The 14029-nt window shown below is 35.8% G+C and overlaps 1 protein-coding gene across 6 annotated transcripts in view; it reads left to right on the top strand.

The window, feature by feature from the left end:
• Nucleotides 1–14029, top strand: part of ASCC3 (activating signal cointegrator 1 complex subunit 3) — a 412820-nt gene that overhangs the window by 321743 nt on the left and 77048 nt on the right. For all 6 annotated transcript variants that reach the window (XM_064289237.1, XM_064289246.1, XM_064289242.1 and 3 more), the window contains 2 exons: nt 1761–1872; nt 2068–2202. In XM_064289237.1, the coding sequence (XP_064145307.1) occupies nt 1761–1872; nt 2068–2202 (247 nt within the window). The remainder of the gene's footprint in view (nt 1–1760; nt 1873–2067; nt 2203–14029) is intronic.

The following is a 14029-nucleotide window of genomic DNA, read 5'->3' as shown; positions in this document are numbered from 1 at the left end:
CGGAGTGGGGGGCGGGGAGTGGCCAGCAAACAGACACAGAAAGTGTATGCTATTTGTATAAAATGCAGTATTACTTTTCTTTGAAAATGCAAATCCTTAGCATATAATTATGATTTATATTTCCTAAATTATTCCAGTGGTTTCTTATTAATCATTACTTAGTGGAGAGTCTCATATTTGGGTATAGGTAGCCATTTGTGCTAACTTCTCTTTCTAATGAAGATATATCCTGCTGTGATTGAAGTCCTCCTTTGCATATTTAAAAAAAAAATTATAGTTTACTGGCCCCAAGTCTTTCCTTTTGAAGAAAGAAAAAAAAATCATAAAAATCTCCATATTGGACAATGTTTCCCCATCCTTCTCAGTTTGTGGTATCCTTTAGGCCTGACTGTCCCATTTTAGATTGTAAACACTCTTTTCCTAGGCTGTGAAGGTCCTTTTCCTATTTCTGTACACATGCAGGGTTTTCATTGATGAGAGCCTGTTATCTGAGGTCACTTTCCACTCTTTTTTCTTGATTTGAGTAGGGGGAGGAAAGGTAGGCCATATAAATTCTCCATGCTGACACGGGTAGAGGTTTCACCTGACAGGAATATAGAGAATTGCCGTGACTATAAATGCAGTCCCTTGCCCTTTGATCTGTTCCCAGGCACAGAGTCCTAGTAATCATAGAGATTTTCCAAGAACGTTCCAGAGTTGCAGGGAGGAGCATTCAACTGAATTGCATGTCCTTAGTGTTTTTTCTTGGAAAACATACAGAGCTAGACCCATGTGTTTTCTGTATATCGAAGCTTAGTTGGAATGTTTGTTTTTCAGCCTGATGACGTTCCTTGCAGTCATTATTGTTATTGTTAGGTGCCACTGAGTTGGTTCCAACTCACAGCAACCCTATGTACAACAGAACAAAACACTGCCCAGCCTTGTGCCATCCTCACAATCGTTGCTATGCTTGAGCCCTTCATTGCGGCCACAGTGTCAGTCCATCTTGTTGAGGGTCTTCCTGTCTTTTGCTGACCCTCTACTTTGCCAAGCAAGACGTCCTTCTCATTAGGATGACATTTATTCCTTTGGCACTAAGGGAGCAAAAATTGACTAAATTTCCTAAAAGAACTCATCTACCTTGCAAATCAGTGCTTCTTTGAGCATTTCGAAGTTACTGGGGATGGGTTTTAAGGAGCCCTGGTGGTACAGTGGTTAAGCACTTGGCTGCTAACCAAAAGGTCAGTGGTTCAAACCTATCATCCACTCCACAGGAGAAAGATGTGGCGATCTGCTTCGGTAAAGACTTATAGCCTTTAAAACCGTATGGGACAGTCTGCCTTGTCTTATAGGGTCACTATGAGTCAGAATCAACTCAACATCAGTGGGTTTGATATTTTGATTTGTGGATGGGTTTTATACATGAAAGGAAAATTCTGTATATCAAAGAATTTCTAAATTCAGTGTGTAATTTTAGTGTAGATGTGTAAATTTAAGTAATGCCAGTTTTAACACTGGAGTTAGTATTTTTTTGAGGTGATGCAGAATTTTATCTGCTTATCTTACATATTTTTAATAAATTATCATTGTCCATCAATGTGAACTTACCTTCATATGGGGCTTTTGATATGTAAAATAGAAATGGTAATTGCAGTTGCTTCATTTCTTTGATTTGCTGTAAATGTAATGTTTTTGAAATTCTGAAAAGGACAATATGAAACTGAGGTGATAGTTTTAATAGAAAATGTCTTAAAACAAATAATAACCTTGCTTTTTTTTAGCTACTACAGTTTGGGTGATGTGAGCCATGATTCTGTGAACAAATTTCTATCTAATCTGGTTGAAAAGTCCCTGGTTGAGTTGGAACATTCCTACTGTATTAAAATTGGAGAGGTAAGATTCAGCATATATATTCCAGTTGTAAAGATTGCCTAGCTTTTTAACAGTAAGATTTTTGCTTCTAATGATAACTAAAATCATTATCAAAGTTGTTGCAATAATAATCTGCAGTATGGATTATTCATTTTATTAATTTACATACTTCTGTTGTATTTTTATTTATGTCATTTTATCTTTCTTTTGAAATAGGATAATCGGAGCATTGAAACTCGGACATATGGCCGAATTGCCTCCTATTACTATTTGAAGCACCAAACAGTTAAAATGTTCAAGGAGCATTTGAAACCAGAATGCAGTGTTGAAGAATTGCTTTCCATCCTGAGTGTGAGTTCTGGGATGTTATTGGGTTGCAATTATAATGTAATCGCTAGACATTGTTTTTCTTAATTGAGAAGTGTTTTTGAATATTTTTTGTGACCACGCCACAGACTCCTAAATGACCCACAGAGCCTTGGTTTCTTCCCTTCTCTCACTTCCAGAAACACATATTAAGCTTCTCGTGATTTTGAGATGAGGAGAAAAAAGCAGTCATATTGGGGCTACAGGGTGCAGGATGAGCTATAGGGAGCAGTGCAGAGCAAAGAAAAGCATTGGGGATAGCATTTGTGTTTCAGAGACCTATTTCTATTATCATTATTTTTTGCTACTATAATACCTAATAAAATTCATTATGTTTTTTAGCAATTTAGTATAGTATCAAAACTTTATCCACTATCAGCATCTTCTTTTACTAAGATGTCTCATTGATGTTTCTGAAGTCATTTTAAACTTTTTTTTTTTTAATTTCTGGAAATGTTTAGTATTCTGAGAAGATCACGACTGAAAAGCTTCTCTTCTCTTGAGTATTGATTTGAACTCACTATAATATTTTCATAAATTTAATTTTGGCAGCATATGAAATTTTTTTTCATAATTTCTTATTTCATTATTTTAGTATTCTACATATTTGTCTTTAGTTTTTGTTTTCTTGGGTATTAATGTTAGTGTAGAAATTGTGTTCATAGTTTTCTTTTAGACTCTCAGAATATATTGCAAGGTGATCATTGTTGGCACAGAGAAAATAAACTAGTAGGCAACCAGAGAGTAAGAAAATATTAAAACATTGATTAACTTTCACCAAACATTTAAAAATATATAAACTTATTATTTCTCTCCAATTAACATCAAAACATGTTATCAAGTGATTATCTCTTGATCATATATATTCATAACTGATGATTGTTACCTTCTTTTAGACCTGCCTTCTTTGAGAGAAAGTGTGTATCTGGAATTTCAATCTTAGCTGTAGGGTTTTGTTTTTGTTTTTGTTTTCCTTTTATTTAAGTGAACTGGAATTCTTACCCTTTATCTAAGCATTTTCCATATTACTGTCAACTTTTCTGAAGTTAGAATGAGAGATTCTTTTTAAACAGGGATATACAATTTTATTTCCTTTGTGATATTTACAAGAAAAGACCTTTTCTTTAGCATGTAAAAGAGAAAATATTTAATCAGGCCACCTCTTCATATGCTTTCTTTGATAGTGTTTTTTGCCACTATAAGCTGCTGCTTCCCTCAGTATTTCCTAGCAGAAGGTTGTCAGGTCTGGTAAAAATTCCATATGTTAGGCCCATTTATGCCCAATTTTCTAAATTCTAGCCTTTTTCTTCTTCTGTCTGTAGGATGGCTAGGGTCAGCCTGGTAGTTTGCAGAATAGTATTATATTGACAGTGTCACCCTTTTGACTGGAGGTTGGAGACAACAGGAAATTTCTGGTGTACAGATGAAACTAAACTCTTCCAAATAGTAAGGAGCTAAGCTAAATTAAATTGTCTAAAGAAATATCTTAAGGGTATACTGAAGTGTGTATAACTTAGAGCTTTTATCTTTAATGTTTTACCCTACATTTGTCCATTTTAAGTTCCATCTGTCACCTTTCTACTCACAGTCGTATATTGATTCACCCAAAAATATTTATTGTGTGCCTACAATATATAAGTCATTTTCTAGGTACAGGAGGTAGAACAGTGAACAAAAATGAGAAACTTCTTATATATGTATACATATACTATATGTGTATATATTTGTGTATGTGCATTGATAGTATATATAAACTATGCTCATGGTAATAAACCATGGAAAAGACTTGCATGTTTCCACTGTTGGAGGACATCAGCTCAGCATACTCCACGAATGGCAGCAGAATGTTGCCCATCATCAAAAAAGTGTATCTAAAAACAAAACAGGAAATAATATTTTGTCCTTCATGTTAATCTTCCTCATGGGGGAGATTTGCTATATACATTTCTGGTGGCCCTGTATCAAAAGGACGTCATGGAGAAAGTCTAAATAGGCCCAAAGGAAGCTACTCAGACAATAGAAGACTTACAATTAGGGCATTTCAGTCTAGAAAGGCAAAGGCTTTGACCAGTGAGCTGAAATTAAAATCAAAGAGTATGAATGGAAGCATTCTTTGGATCTTGAACACAGTACGTTTTCAGTTAGTAGGAAGTTCCATCTGGTCCTGCAAGCAATAAACTCAGAGGATTTATTACTTCAGGTGATAGAATATAGGCCAAAAAAATATGTAAATTCAAAAAGGACTGGAGTGGATTTGTTAGTGATGAAACTACTACATAATTAAAGGAGAAGGTGGACATGTTCTCATATTTGGTGTGATGATCATTGAGTTAGGCACCAAGGAACAGGGATTAGGACTGGACCTGTGTGGCATTTGCACTAGTTGTTCTGTTGGCTGTCTAAAATATTTAGGAACATTTTTTATCATTCAGAATATTGGGGGTTTTTATTGTTTTTAATTTGGCAAACTGTTGTACTTTCAGGTACAAATTCCTGTTGATATTATTCCATAATATAAGAACCTTTATTCCAATCAACTCTGAAAAAATAAAACACACTTCAATTAACGTTTGTTTATTTTTTCTCTCATGGTACCTCTTTTGAGAAGTCTGTATGTACTTACTCTTTATTGTTAAAAAGTTAAACTGTGCCTGACTTACATTTTTAGATTTCATTGTCTTTAAATGACAGTGAAATAGACCAAAGATTATTGAAACTCTCCATTAATTTTATTCTGAAATAGTAATCCCGTTATATAAACCTTGTCTTTCCAATACATCAACTTTTTATTACATTAAAAAATAGTACTAACAGCCTTTTATTGAGCACTGACTACATCCCAGGCATTTTATATGCATTATTTATAATCCTCTAACATGTTTCATGGTAAATGTTAATACCGAAAAAACAAAACCAAACCCAGTGCCATCAAGTCGATTCCTACCCATAGCGACCCTACAGGACAGAGTAGAACTGCCCCATAGAGTTTCCACGGGCCGCCTGGCGGATTCGACCTGCCGACCCTTTGTTTGGCAGCCGTAGCACTTTAACCACTATGCCACCAGGGTTTCCACACAGATAACAAAATTGAAGTTTAAGGAGGTTAAATTGTACCAGGTCCAACAGAAAATAAGTGTTCAGATCTCTTTGCCCTATACCTTACTTCCTCTCCTAGACATATTCTATCTGTAACCTGAGGTTTAATTCCAGATATAAAAAATTTTAAAGCACTGATATGTACAGCTATATCCATATAAAAAGCAAATTAAAAAACTTTTAAAATTCTATGTGACCTTGAAACCTAGAATAATAGGTACTTAAATGCAGATGTTAATTACTAACAAATAATTATTTCAGGATTCCTCGTTGAAGACATATATTTTAAGTTTTAAACACACTGATGCTATTTTGAAAAAGTTAGGTATTTTATAAGAACTTCCGCCAAGTTTTTTTTTTAACACCATGAATTAATAAGCTTCATAATTAAGGCAGCTGCTTCACACCTCTATTATTAACCAGTGACATTACATCTGTCTTGCTCTATTGATGCCCTCCTCCTATTGAAGCATTTAGCAGTTTTGGCAACAGGGATTACATGGCATGGAGTAAGTAGTCTAATTAGATATAAGTGAAAATCCTGAGGGAAAATGACATTTGAAACATAATTTGAAGAATCCCTTAATGATGTTGGCACTGAAAGCTCAAGTCTAGAGTAGAAAATGCCTGTCGTCATGCAAACCAGAATCATGCTTTGATATGTTCAGTGGGCTTGTAGAAGTTAGCCTATTTTAAAACAGTAATAGAAATGAAAAGCTTTTGTAGTTAGGGCAAATTTATTTCCTTAAAAAGATCTTTGAAATATGCTTTCTGGAATATTAATAGCTTTGAAAGAAAGCAAAATATGCCCCAAATGTGTTCTGTCTCTAGCACTTTCAGTAAATTTTTTAATATACTGAGTTGTTATGGTTCTTGTGACTACACAGAAATGTATTTATATATCAAATATCCAATTTGAAGAGTTGTGAGATTCTTATTTTTCTACAAAACTGTAGATATTGACTATAAGTATGGGTTTCACATGTCAATGTAAAATAGAACTGTTCCAAATTTAGAAAAGTACTAGAGCAGTAATATTTTTATATATTAGTAAGTTTCCAGGTTTGGCAGATCTCTGTACTGCTTTCTTTAAAAGCACGCTTATTCTTTGCCCATATACAGAAATTTGCAGTACTACGGTATTTTTAATGCATTAATTTTGTTCAGTTTGGGGCACAACTACAAATCTTTTGGTAGAAAATTACAAAAGTACCTTTCTCAAACATATGAGGTTGGAAAAATAAGCAAAGACTTTAAAAGAGAGAGAGAAAAATTGAAAACTGAATAAATAAAAAAGACAAGCCAGATATGAATAGTATTGGTAGAGAACTCAGCATGTAAAATTAGAGAGTTCGTTAAAAGAAAAATGAAGGGAAGGAAAGGTTAACTGAGTAACAGTGAACACCACCAACCTCATGGCCTTCCATTTCCAAATAACCTCCTGCCAGTCACAGGATCCCATCTGCTACTCTTTATTATCTTCCTAGTGGGGAAACCTAATGGGATATCTTCCAGGGTTTGTGAGAAGAGCTTCCCCAACCCATAGGCTGGGGAGCTGCCTGGCATCTTTTTGAGAGGCACAGATGGCAAATGTCTTAAAAAAAAATCTTTCTATTTCTCTTAGTCTCTTTCCCTTGAGACTTTCCCTGTTCTCCGTAATTTCTTAGCCTCTCCTAACTTTCTATACTTATAAGCTTTCCTCAGTATAGGGAAAAATGAAATATTTTCCTGGTATAGGGCCTCAATCTCAAATATGCCTGTTGTCATTTAGTAAATTACCCTAAAGGTTTTTAACCTGATTGTGTTCCCATGAGGATAAAATGTATTTGCAATATTGCCTGGAACTTGTCCCTTTTAAATTTTCTTTTTTTATAATTACCTTTGGTTCCCTGAACTGTCTCATAAAATAAGTACTATCAATTCTAAAGGTTGGTAATTCTAAAAGTTGGTAATTAAATTGGGTTCTTAATTAAGAAATGAGTTTAGATACCAAAGTATGAATAGACAATATTTTTTCCATTACCACCTACTTTAATTTTCTCGTTAAAAATTTTTTTTCTTAAAACTAGCTTTTCTCAGGAGAACACAGTTAGTGTGGAAATATAAAGCTGAGGTCCCACCAGGAAAGAGGCAGAATTGGAATTAGATCTTTCGTGTCCCAGTGGCCTTTTAAATGTCCTTTCCCTCTTCCCTTTGCTAATTCCTATTTTTCTTTTTCTCTTTTTGCATCTTATTTTGCCTTTTTATTTAAATTTACAAACCAAGGTACATAAAAGGATGCACGTTTAACCTTCCTGGCCTAAGCGATCTGTAAAAAAATACTTTGGCTTGTCAACATTTATTAAGACTTGCTGAATGTTATGTGGTAATACACAGTGCACTTGGGAGAATACCAAAGAAGTGTAAGACAGAACCGTATTTTTTTAAAGAGATTTGTACTAGAGCTGAAAGAGCCTAATAGAAACAAAGGACGAAGCTGGTGCTGAATATACCTGTCTCTATCTGCTGTTGCTGTTTAGAATAGCTTTACCTACGTATGGGAGGAAACCTTGGTGGCGTAGTTGTTAAAAGCTACAACTGCTAACCAAAAGTTTGGCAGTTCAAATCCACTAGGCATTCCCTGGAAACCCTATGGGGCAGTTCTATTCTGTCCTTTAGGGTCACTATGAGTTGGAACCAACTTGACAGCAATGGGTTTGATTTGGTTTTTTGGTATGTATGGGAGGTGTTTATTCCTTATAGCATTCAAGGCAAAAGACTTGCTGACATCATCCTCCCCAAAAGTCAGAGTTACCAGCCTGGTCCATGGGCAGAATTAGATCACCAAGCTCCTGGGGGGTGAAATAGAAGTATTTGTAAAGGGAGATTCCATTTAATTTTTTTTTTTTTTGGCAGATATAATCTTCGTATAAATTAAGTCATATTTCTAAAACTCCAGGGTCGTTTGCTTTCTGGGAACCCTATCATGAATCATATGGGAAAGTAAAGCATTATTCATTTTTGAAAATATTTTATCATTAGTAGCAACTCTCTAACGTAATGATGCCGTAACTGTTTAGAATTGTCAATACACATACAGTCATGTTGGGAAAAACAATAATGATTTTGTAATGAAAATAATATTTAAAATTATTACTTTGCTAGAAAGAAAATTTCTTCCCTGAATTCTAACCATTTTGTTGCTCTGCTTTGAATAAATAGAACATTGTTTAGATTTTAAAAAGAAATGGAAATTTTAATATTGGGCAAAACATTTTTAAATATAATTTTAATATACTAGAAATTGATTGCTGCTTAAAATGTTTCTGGTTTTATCCCAATAGTTAAGTACTCTAAAATTATTGTTAAGTTTTCATTGATCCAACAGGTGCATCAGTTCAGAAATCAATTTTAGCTCCTTCCTCCATTAATAATTGTAAGCAGAACTGTTTCAAAGGGTTCATGGTTCCTGCCGTAAAAATGTTCCCAATACAGATAATGCCAAAACAATGTTTATACTAAAAAACACACCAACCTGCCTTTTATCCTCACAAAACAGAGAAGATAAGAGAATGTAATCATTTCCAATATTTGAGGCCAGCCGAATGTGCTTCAGTATCATTTTTGTGTAGCAGAGCAAAAGCAAAACTTAACAGCCTAGCATCCTCCCTAACCTCTACTTGAATAAGCAGAGTTCTACAATATTACATTAGTTTAAAACATGGAATTTTAAAAGGAAAGAACAATCACAGAAATGCCCTTTAGTACTGAGAGACAAACAGCCTTTTATGTTCACTAACATGCCAGGCCTTTTCTTTATTTAACAACATAGAGAAATACTGTGTACTAAGAAAAGAAAAGAAAAGAAAAGAAAAAACTGTCCACAGTTTTGGATAAATTTTTCTAAAGTTAAAAGCAAGTCATTATGTTTAGCCATCCCTTTGGTTTACTGAATCTCATTTTGTTACCTTTATAAGCTTTTTTTTTTTTTTTTAATGAAAACAGTACAATGACCTTCCCTTAATTTGTTATTATGGGATATGTTTCTTTATACTTCATTAAATAATTGCTCTCTCATCTCATTAGTTGTTATCAGATGACCAGTCATCCCCATACCTTAGCCATTATGTAGTCCATATACAGATTTAGATCCAGATCCTTCTCTCATAAGTCAATTTCTCCTCATTTAATTTGTCTAATTACTTATTTTTATAGTCTTTCTATTTTAAAGACAAGAGCCTGTATTCTAGGTGCAAAATAATTCCAGAACTATGACTTTTGTGATAGCACCACCAAGTGTGCATAGCCTCACATTTCATTAGCTTTTCATTTGAGCTATATTACATTATAAAGAGTTTCTTTCTTTGAGTGACGACTAGCTTTAACCAGTTCTCATATTCCATAGGATTACAAAGGACCAAGCCATCTGAAGTGAAGGAAATTTTGCATAGTGAGCATATCTATAAATTCAGTGAAATCAGTTCACTCAGGATATAATAATTGTTTTTCTGCTCATGTAGATTTAGTGGTTATGAGCTCTAGAATCAAAATGTAGAGGTTCAAATCCCAACTCTGCCACTTTCTAGCTATGTGACCTTGGACAAGTTACTTAACCTCTGAGCCTCGGTTTCCTCATGTATTTAATTGAGGTAATAATAATAACAATTACCTCATAGGATTGTTAGGAAGATCAAATTAGTTCATACAGGTAAAGAACTTAGAACAGTCCTGTGTTCATGATAAATCCTCAGTAAATACTAGCAATTATTATATTTAATAATATTTATTGGGCACATGCCATGTTTCAGGCTTGGAAGATACAGCAGTGAACTAAGCTGAGGAAGTCCAGCACTTATGAACCTTGTATTCTCATAATTTACTCACAGTTGGTATGTTTAAGCCCATTGTTGCAGCTATAGGCTCTAACATACCAACAACTGTGAAGATGGTATAGAACCAGGCAGTGTTTCATTCTGCTGTACATGAGGTGGCTGTGTCAGAACCGATTCAACAGCAACTAACAACAGCAACAAATAAATGACAGATAAATGCAATGTATAATCCTAGAATGGATCCCAGACAAGAAAAAAATATATATAAAATACGTTATTATTTTTTTTTTTTAACATTATTGGAACAATTGAAAAAATATGTGAGTATTGACCAGAGATGTGAAGATTGAGCTCCGGGAGCTCTAGCATGTAGAGGCTGGAGAGAGGAGGAGGAGGGCCAGCAAAGGAAACCAAAAGTGAGACTCAGCAAGCTAGAAAGAACACCAGCAGAGTGCATTGCCCCAGAAGTCGACAGGAGGAAAATATCTCAAGGAAGGGATGGTGATCAACTAAGTTAAAGGCTGATAAAATATGGAGTTAGGTGAAAGCTGAGATTAATGTTTCTACTTTATGAGATGGAGATCCTTGGTATCTTTAATGAGTAATTTCAGTAGGAATGGTAGAGACAAAAGTGTACTCGAGAGAAAGAATTTTGAGGAAATGGCAACAGCAAATTCAGCTAATTCTTGTATGGAGCTCAGAGAGGTGATATGAGGTCAGAGTTTGTTTTCTTTTTTAAGATGTTACAGCATATTTGTATGCTAATTAAAATGATCCTATAAAGAAGGAAAAATTGATACAGCAGAGAGCAAACACTTGAAGAAAGCAAAAGGGAAATGGGAATCAATGCATAAGTAAAAGAATTGGCCTTAGGTAGAAGTGGAGATAGTTAACCATCATAACATGAGAAAAGACAAAGTATTTGGGGTACAGGTAAAAGGACATTAGTACTAGGTGGTAGATATGAGGAAATTCTCTTCTGTTTGCTTTAATTTTTTTTTCATAAAGAAGCAAGGTCATCAGCTGAAACTGAGGAGGTAGGAAGGACCCTACTGAGGAGGTGGAAAAGACCTGTAAATATAGACAGGTGTCGTCATCAACAGACTGAAGCAGCCATGGTGTGGTGGAATGAATAATATTAGCATTTAGGAGATGGGCTGAAATCTCAGGGTGGCCATTTGAACTTCTTGTGTGTAAGTGGTAAGTCATGTATCTTATCTAAACGTCAGATTACTCATTCATAAAAAAGGTATAATGATACCTGCCCTATTTACCTTTACAGGGTTAGTCAGAGGATCTGGTAATTAGATAATTAGTATGTAAATGCTTGCCAGTTATATGAATTTAAGGGATATATGTTAGAACATATCTATCTGATCTTGCTCTAGCTAAGTTTTTTGTTGTTTTAAATTTCGTTGTTTTTTTTTTTTTTTCCTTTTGTCTTTCCTTCATACGTGCCTTACTCTAGACAGCCTTTACATTTTTGAGGGTTCTGAGCATTCAGTCCCTCTATGACTGTCAGAAGGGCTAGCCTTATTGGACTCACTGGGAAGCTTTGTGTTTCTTTATTGATTGTTGGGAGGAATAAACAAGAGCACAGGGTCTTGCTTCCATTGTGGTTACAAATTTCCTTATCTTAGCATGTGTCCTTGGTGAGTTTTGTTGCTGCGTTTTTAAACAAGAACATGTGGCAGCTTTTTTTGAGAAATCTCGGTATCCTTGATGCCAATAGCATTTTTTGAGTTTGCTCTCTTAGGTAATTCTGCCCCTACTCTCTTGTTCCATTTTGCCCTTCTCCCATTCTTCACATGTTAACATTTTACTAGAAGCTGTGGCTCTGGGTTTTAGAGTACCACAGGGGAGTGACAAAGTCTATAAAAGTAATTCCCCACTGCCACGTCATCCTACATTCAAATAAACACACACTAAGATTCTTTAATGAGACCTTACCCTGGCTTCCAGACCAGCGTCTGCTCCTGAGAGTGCTCATCTATTTATGTTGGTTAAAAACCACTTAGTGATTCCTAAAGTAATTATGATTAGTAATAGTGATTATGGCTGAATGATTACTCCTTCACTAAGATGCTTTGCAAATGGATTAGCACTTCTTTGAATTAGAAATTTGGGCTTGACAAAGCTGTGTTAGTGAGAAAAACGTTCTTTCTTTTGGGACTAAGCAGTAAACTGTAAAACAACTAGACAGCCATTGGGTTGAGAGAAAATTCAGACAAGTCAAATTGGCTGTTTTACTGGGAGTATATGTAAAAATGGCATGGTGGGGGCATCTGACCTACTCTAACTTGGAGGAGGGAATCAACATCAGCCCAAGGCTGATTCCTGTGAGGCAGAGGTCAGACATGCCTCCTTTCTCCAATCTTTTTACCAATTCTGACACCAACTGTCACTCCTACAGCATTCTCTACTTCTTTGCTGTGTTCGATAATTCATTGTAGTGGCCACACAGAACCCACAGACTATACTCACAGTTATTGGGTTTATTAGTGAAATAACAGGTTGCAACTCAGGATTAGAAACGACTCAGTATACAGTTTTTATATACAGCCATATCTGCAGGCAGGCCTGTCTTTGGCCCTCGGCCCCTTGGCCCAGCCTCTGCCCTGCCCAGGCAAGTGTTACAAAGCCCTTTAGCTCTGCCAGTAAGCACCCAGAGATACCCCATTCTGCCAGTGGCCCTCAACCCGAAGGTGCTTAGCTCTCTGTGGGTCAGCAAGCCTTTTTCTGCCAACAAGTGCCTGGAGGCACCCCACTCCACTAGGGTGTTTCCTGCCCAAAGGTGCTCAGCTCTCTTGCTCTGTGGATCAGCATACCCACTGTAACTGTCTTACTCTGTGAGCAGGGATGCCCACTGTGCTGTCCCGTGCCAGTCTTCTGGTTCTGCTGCCATCATTTCTCTGCCACTGCTTCGTACTGTCTTGTGCCACCTCTGGTGTTACAGCTTTCTCTGTTTCCTGAGTCTAGGAGGTTCTCAGTGCATGGATCCTGGGTCCAAAGGATGCACTCTGTTCCCATCTCTTCTTGGTAGTAGTGAGGTCCCCCTTCTGCTCTGGAATTGGTTCTCTTTTAAGCCTAGTGGGATAGTAAAACTGACCAATCCCCTTGTTAGGGTCCCATATACCTTATTTGCATGGCCCCACCCCCACAAGGATGCCATATACCTTTACGCATTGTTAGCAAGCTAGCCAATCCCCTTGGTGGGCCACAATCATCTCATTTGCATAATCCCACCAGTTATTTGGTGGGAGTTAAAATACCATGGCAAGAAAGGCCCTATAAAAATGATTCGTTGTGCCACAACATTCATCTGGAAAAATTCTCTTCTTTCAATTGCAGTTAAAGCTCTAGTCAGTTTAATATAGTCCTGTAGTAATGCCAACTCCAAGTTGGGCTGTGATAGTAGAGTCTCTTTCAGGAATAATTAGGTGAATATTACATTATTTAATATGATACTGGGGGGAAGAAACCATATTTAAATTCTAGGTATTTGCAAAATATAGGTTTTCAAAAATAAACAATTTTGATATACAAACTTTACCTCATTTTAATTTTTATTTGAGAAGTAAATGTCCATTCTTTCTCTTGTACTATCCTTTATAATGCCTTCCTTTCTCGTACATGCTCTACAGCAATTCCTTCTCTGCCTCCTTTACTGCTTGCATTTTCTCTTGCTTGTCTTCAATATTCTCTTATTTAGAAGCTTATCTGTTGTATACTTATTTCTGTTGATAATTCTTAAACACATACCTTCAACAGTCAAGCAGGTATCTATTTAGTACCTAGTAACTATGCTAGGTGCAAGAAGACAATGATAATTAAGACATGGCCCCTGCTTTTAAGAAGGGAACAACCCTGTGTCTTTACTAAGAAGTAATTATATTTGCTTTTTA

This window comes from Loxodonta africana, chromosome 1 (assembly GCF_030014295.1).
Source record: "Loxodonta africana isolate mLoxAfr1 chromosome 1, mLoxAfr1.hap2, whole genome shotgun sequence".
NCBI lineage: Eukaryota > Metazoa > Chordata > Mammalia > Proboscidea > Elephantidae > Loxodonta > Loxodonta africana.
The sequence above is the reverse complement of the archived record's forward strand: the minus strand, read 5'-3'. Positions and strand labels throughout refer to the sequence as shown.